Here is a 7,720-nt window from a genome sequence, read left to right on the forward strand (position 1 = left end):
CATCAGTATGCATCTTTGGAATACAGGCAGCAATTATTTGCTGCCTCTGGATTTATTTACTGAAACTTGCGCCCATTAACGATGTTGCAGCCGTTGAAGTGTCGTTATATACACGGTTTTGAGTGGGAATTTATGGGTAGAAATTATAGGACCGATCGTATGTATATTAGTCTTTGGATTTATTAAATCCGCATGTACCAATGTAAAACTAGATAGACGAGAGGAAAAGTTTAACGAAAACGTATAGTGGCATTAGAGTAGGGGTTGAGAGCGTGAAAAGGGTTGAACAACGTTGTAGCGTGTATAAGAGTAATTATGCGTAATGATACTATTAAAAGAAGAGAAGGTAAAGATAATGTGAACAAGAAGCGTGAATTACACACATGCATGTGCGTATTTTGCCCGTAAAGGACAACAATATTGTTTTACAAGAGACTAATGTGTCATGAAGATATCACAATCTTTTAACCATATGCACGTGTTTATGTATGTCGTATTCAATTTACGTCAACAATATTTAGCTAGAGAATTTCAACACGCCTCTAATATGTTTTTAAAACCAATAAAACCGACAAACTCAATTTAGTCGATCGCTTTTACTGTGCAACGCGACACCTTCAAAAGATTATTATAATATCATCCAAGACATGGTACTTTCGTATATTTTCATTTCAAAGTAATTTTCTAGATGTGCATAATATTTGGTTCCCATGCAAACGAACTTACTGCAAAGTGATTGAAACTCAATGTTATTTTAGCGCATAGCGTAGCGTATCCAAAACAGCCTTTATATACAGTCGTTTATTATGAAACCACTACTTTGTCATATTCGATATTATCATTTTCCCATGAGCGACATTATTCTGCCATTAAATACTGTGAGGTTTAATAGCAACAAAAACATCTTTTTGAACTTTAAAATGTGATTTTAACTTCAAAAAACAAAGTGTTGTTGGTGTGAAATTGTACTTTACCCAAAAAATAAATACTCTGTTCGCAAGCAAAAATCACTTAAATTATAAATTACAAGAGTAAGAATCATTAAAATTAAAAATTTAATGTTTTAACTTTTTGAAAAAAATTTTTGGGTGTATAACATCTACAATAATAAACTTTATTAGTTACTTCAAAGAGATTAATCAAATCTGTTACAAAGATCCGGCAAGAGAAGGGGTGAAGATAAATTGCCCATGAAACCGGAAAGGTTTGCATACGTTCATACTTCCGGTCAACGTGAGTATACTGTCAATGTGCTATCTTTCCTACAAATTCTCGACAATTTTTGATTGATGAACTATTGAAAACGGACAATTTTAGAAATAAAGAAAAAAAATGAAGTTTAACTGCTAAGTATCTTAATATTAAAAAATATGTTTATACTAGTTTTTATATCTTAATACATTTCACTTATAGACAGGAAAACTATTTCTATAATACAATTTATAAAGTTATTTAGGTACATTATTCTTCATACATCTTATTCAATTATTTTGTACTAAACTGAATTGAATTTAGTTATATAAGGCAATCCTTGAGGTTTGAAGGGCATTTATAAAAATATATACTTTTCATTAACTTCTAAAATATTATTATAATTTTGTTATTATTAAATTGACTGGATGAAGAGTAAAAAGTCTTATTGGCTAAAAAAATATCATTAAAATTTTCTTAACAACAACATAGTTTTATTTCGGAGAAATTTTAAATAATCATTTCATAAATCAAATCTAAAAGTTATTTTTTCTAACACACATTGAGCAAATTTAATTACGAATTTTTAATATAATGGACATCAATAATCGTGTTTCATTGAAACGTACTTTGGACAATGAAGATCACGAAGAAGTTCAGGTTAAAAAACTCAAACGGTAACAACACTTATTTGCAGTTAGATTTAATGAGTATTAATCAATGATCTACTCATGTGTTTGGGTCAATCCCTATAAAATCATCCAGAGTGGTCGCGCGACCAATTTAAATTTGTTTGAAATTTCACACATGAGTTGCCTAGTATTTAAATAATAGATATGTCAAAAAAAAAAAAATTTAGGGAATGTAGATTTATGACCTGTCAAAATTTTTAGATTGCAAATTACCGGTTGGGTTGGGTTTATACTAAAGACTTGAAAAGTTCACTTTTTCATTATGAAATCTTAGAGCATAAAATTTTTTAATTTTAATTTATTATTTTAAGTAATTTTGAGAAAGGTTTCTTTTTTGTATTTGTGAAAAAGTGACATTTTCAAAATTAAAATTAACGTTGAAATAAAATTTTTTTACATCATATTAAAATTATTTAGTATTATAATTTAACTATGTGTTCAAGTTTTTTACTTTGGCTTTTTTTTAGTAACGCACGCATAAAAAAGTTCAAATTTCTAAAATAACGATTTTTAGGCAACTATAACTTAGATTTTCCTGGAGGGACAGAATATTAAATCATAAAAATTTCACTCAATATTGTTACAAATATTGACTTTCTATGTTAAAAATTTCAACTTTGGTATTTTACCGAAACCAACATGAAATTAGCTTTGAAAACTCCCCTTTTTTAATTTATTATGTTGTAAATCATTGTAGAAATCAATATTTATATATTATTTTCTAATAAGAAATGATATATTTATTAATTATAAATTTATTATTTACTATTTACAAATAATAATTAAATTATTTAAATATTGAAGAATTTATAATATAAAATTTTATAAAAGATAACTAAACACAATATATATATTTTACTTTGAATATTTTATATCTTGATATTTAGCAGAAGATGAAGTTTTTTAACACCTTATCAAATTCTTTTTCAAAGTTACTATTCTATGTATTTCAATTGTGCTTGAAATTATTTTAGTATTTTCAAATTTCAGTTTTAACTTTTTTTCATATTCATTAACTTCACTTGTAAGAACGAAAAAATATTTTATTCCTGTTATATTTTCAACACAAAAAGTATACATTGTTTCTGGAGTTAATATAAGATTTTCACGCACACTCTGTACACTATGCTTAGTAAATATCCTTTTTGTTGTGCCATCAACACCATCACTTGCATTTTTCCCAAGACAACGCAAAAACATTCTACTCAGTTTCAATTTCAAAATCTTCAAAAGAGCTTTATGTTATATTCATAACATTTTTTTTTTCTTATATTGACTACCGGCACCGTCACAAAAATATATAATTTTTTTTTAAAGGACATATTGTCATTAAATCACTTATCAGATATTTTTGAAATGCCTGAACTGCTATCGTGTTATGTTCAAAGTGGTCACTTATAACATGAAAGCATCTGCATTTAATTTCATTAACAGCTTTAATAATACACGAAAGTTTAAAGTGTAGCCTGTTTGTTAGCCCAATGATAATTTTGTATATCATCTTGTATGATAAAACTATAATTCTCCGAAAAACCGGCTAGAGCTATGCAATCTGTAGTAGATAAATTTTCTTTAGACTTTTTAAAGTAACTTGTTTGAATTTTTGATGTGTAATGATGTATTTTTAAAATACACAATTTTTCACTTAATAAATCAATAAAATCATCGACAGGTAAAATATTAGTTACTAACTCATCTCTATCTGTACTAATCCATTCTGTGTATATAATGTTTTCTGGGCCATCATCTAATTGGTCAAAAGCAATTTTTTTTTAAACTATCACTCGAATTCAAAAAAATGAATAATTCTCCCATCATACAATTATAATTTTCAATATTACAAACTAAACAATTTAGATAGTATTTATAACCAGCTTATAACTCAGCTCTTTCAACCATAAGCTTTACATTATGATTGTAAACACAGACACACACATTATGTATACCCGAAAATCCAGCCAATACACAACACTTAGATTTAAGTGTGAAAATTTGGTTTCACTAATTAAATTTCACATATAATTCATTTAATAACCATTTTTGATATTTGTCGCTTGAACCATTTATTTTAATATTAACATAATCTATTTTACCAGGGCAGATACTACTATATTCACCATTGCCATAAAATTTTAAGACGAGCTCAACTAGTTCATTAATAATAACATTACCAGTTTTTTTTAAAGTTGAATTATAATTCTCATGAATTTTTCAAACCATAAATTCGGAGACTCCCTACAGATTTTATCTCGCGACCACGAATTGGGCAATCAACTAATGATCATTACTTTATCTTATTTTGAAGAAACAATTATATTTTCTTTTAATTTGTTAATATTCCGATAAATTAGAAGTTTGAAAATGTGATACAGCTTGATGAAATTTAGGAATAGCTTCGAAATCAGCATGTAAATTAAAAGATACTTCTTCGACTTTTTTATGAAATGCACTGGGAATATGAGCAGAATTTAATTTTCTTAAATTTAATAAACGTGACATTTTAAATATATTAAAGACCAAGTCAACTTTATTAATTCTTTCTTCTTTCAAAATAAATAAATCATCATAGAAACTATGATTTAGTGAACTAGATATAACATTTCTACTTTATTCTTTTAAAAAATATTACTATAGCAATTACAACATACAGACTTAACAAGTAATAACAGAAACGTTTTTTTTATCTTAGTAATATGTTTTAAACTTATTTCCCTTAAACTTATTTTATGTTCCGTTTATGAACTCCTAATGGATCAAACATTAACAGTGGTGCATCACATTGTATTGAATTTAAAATGTTGAATGAGACAAACATAACATGATAGCACACGTTACATTCTACTTACGAGTTAAAACTAATCGTTTTGTACATTTCTAGCCTATTGAAGAGGAGGCTTATTTAATAGTGAGCCAAAAAAGAAAAACTAAATAAAAGTAATAACACATCTAAATCTAAACATATATAACTATATATTTCTGTTTAATACATTTACCGCGAATTGACAAAGTAGATAATTACGGATTACATTGTGATATTGATTACATTATTGATCTTACAATAATGAACTATTAATAAATATTAATAAATATAAACAAATTTTCAAATTAGATTTCTTTTTAATTTTTATGTGTTAATACATACATTTTTAAACTCATTATCAAATATACAAGACACTTTAAGATATGATTGATTTTACTTATCATATTTTAAATCAAAAAATACACATCAGGTATTATTTAATTATATTTGGTGAAGAATAATTTACGGTACAATTGTGTTATAAGGTTAAATGAAGATGTCGAAAATTTAAACGCCACGGTTGATTATCATGATGATGAAAAACAAAATAAGACTCTCAATGAAGAATGCAATAATTGTGACGATATTGAAGGAATTCCAAAAAAAGCTGAGTATGATTGTGTAAACATTATTTTAAATGAATGATATATCCATTCATTATGTCAAGAAATAATTAATTTTTATTTCTTACAATAGGTTATAAACGATTTTTAAACAAATCAATTCATTTTACGGATAATTTGTTATTTATTAATAACTAAGAGTTTTATATTAAAAAAGTTTTATTTGTATATTACTTTCAATAAAAGTTCAACATTATTAAAATGTATTAAATATTAATAAATATAAGCAAACGTATTTAAAATATTTTTGTAGAGATAACATAAATTATGTTGAAAACTCAGTTTCGTATGTCGATATCTCTTACGACCGTCCAAATTGTTCATCAATACCTGACTGGTATGAAACTGACCAAGGACCATCGAATGACAGGTTATATTTTAATAATAAAATTTATTAAATGTATATAATATATACATTTATTAAATATATGTTTAATTTTCATGCTAATTTTTATTGATCATACATTTAATAATACTTTGTTCGTAGTGACTTAGAATTTGTTGCAAACATTCCATTTCCAAATTTATCATCTGAAAATAGGAATAAAATTTTCTTTGGAAGTACATTCAGGGACCAAAGTAATGATGAATCATTGGAATCGTATTCACGAACAAACCGATGTTTATTTCACAATTATAGCTCGTAATTCTAAATTATTTCTGTGATATTTAATAATTCCATATATTTTTAGTCACTATTTTATTATCTCTAGTTTAATTGAATTAGCACCGTTATTATCTAATAATCAGTATACAGACGATAATGCTTATGTTGATTTTGAAAATATGAATTATGTATCATCAACATCATTGTGTTCTACAGAAAGTGTAGCTAACACAAATAGCATTCCAAAAACTGTAGATATCCATAGTCCTGAAAATACTACTAATAAAAGATATTTATCAATGTTTATGGCACCGAGCATTAATAATGATATAACGATTAATTATTAGTAAGTATTAGACTATTTCATGTGTGTATGTAATTCTGATTTTAATGTAATTTTTATATATTTAAATATTTTAAACAGGGTATTTTTTCTAATTTTTTTTTTCTTATTTAAAATATATTATACTTAAAATATTTTTTAAATTATTAATATGTCACATTGATATCACAACATTTATATAAAAAGAGTGGTGATTTCTTTATGGAAAATTCAGTAAAATTTTTTTTTCTAATTTTATGTTTTTTTTATTTTCTTGAAGCAATGAAGAACTTAACTATGACAGTGATGAAAGTTCACAATTTAGCATTGATATTTCTTATAATTATTCAGATGAGTCATCAATACCAGATTGGTATAAAACTGAACAATTTAATCCGTTAAATATGTTCGTAAACTGGATGTAATATAATTGTACAAAAGTTTGATGAAAACAATTATGCAGTAACTTTGTATAATAAAATAGAGATTTTTTGTCATTAAAAATAATTCTATTAAAAAAAAAATAATTAAAAATAATAAATGTTTGGTAGAACTATGCTGGTTTTTTACATTAAAATTTTCTTCAAACTTAGTGTGCATATTTAAATAGCTTTTTAATGTCATATTATTTTAAAATAATTTTATTTAAAGGGACGATGATTTTATTGTAAATATTCCATTTCCAAAACGACAATTTTAAAAACAAACTATGGAATATACTTAAAATGAGTCTATAACCTATAATTTTTAATCAAAAATATCATATGAACAATGACTTCTCATGTGGCTATTTCGTTTACATGGTAATAATTTGTGATTCATTTACAATTTAAGACATTTTTTTTTATGTGAAAATTTTTTTGTTTTACAGAAAGATAACATTATTCCTGCAACAAATTTAATCAATTACTTTGAATAAAAGGTGAAAAAACAATTTTGTCAAGTGGAATATTATCGAATAAATTCTTATATGTTTTATTATTATAAACATTATTTCAAATATTAATAATCCATTAAAAAAAAACTTTTTTCCATTGTTAAGTGCCTAAAGATATTTAAAAAAGTATAATAAACGTTTATTATTAATTATTCTTCTGAAATATCATTATATTATGAATTTAGTATTTTTATATTATATTTTATAGTAAAAATATATGATATTATTATTTTTATTATGTTTTTTATATACTGCGCTAAAATTAATAATTAAATTATAGCTAAAATAAAATATTTTCATAGTTTTTTTTAAAAAAATGATTGTGTGATATGTGTCATATTATGTAGTTAAATTCTTGAACTATAACATGCTTCAAAATAAAATAAAATATTTTGTTTAGAGGATCAAAATCATAAAACATTTACGCATATTTAAAGTTCTCTCAAAAAGCAATTGTTTATAAAAACCGCTACAAACTAAGGTACGAAGGGTTTCCCATTGAAGTAGTTCTTAGCCGCCTCTACCATAAATACATAAATTGTATGTGT

At 24.9% G+C, this 7,720-nt stretch overlaps 1 protein-coding gene across 1 annotated transcript; it reads left to right on the plus strand.

Annotated features, from left to right (window-relative positions):
- The first annotated feature begins 688 nt into the window (after positions 1 to 688).
- Positions 689 to 7,212, plus strand: LOC126902125 (uncharacterized). The gene is made up of 8 exons (XM_050679150.1): positions 689 to 732; positions 5,169 to 5,294; positions 5,560 to 5,676; positions 5,794 to 5,949; positions 6,020 to 6,259; positions 6,516 to 6,641; positions 6,887 to 7,038; positions 7,107 to 7,212. The coding sequence occupies exons 1-7, from the start codon at positions 689 to 691 to the stop codon at positions 6,933 to 6,935; spliced, it is 858 nt and encodes a 285-aa protein (XP_050535107.1). The 3' UTR covers positions 6,936 to 7,038; positions 7,107 to 7,212.
- The last annotated feature ends 508 nt before the right edge of the window (positions 7,213 to 7,720 follow it).

Source organism: Daktulosphaira vitifoliae, unplaced genomic scaffold (assembly GCF_025091365.1).
Source record: "Daktulosphaira vitifoliae isolate Bord-2020 unplaced genomic scaffold, ASM2509136v1 Scaffold_3, whole genome shotgun sequence".
Taxonomy (NCBI): domain Eukaryota; kingdom Metazoa; phylum Arthropoda; class Insecta; order Hemiptera; family Phylloxeridae; genus Daktulosphaira; species Daktulosphaira vitifoliae.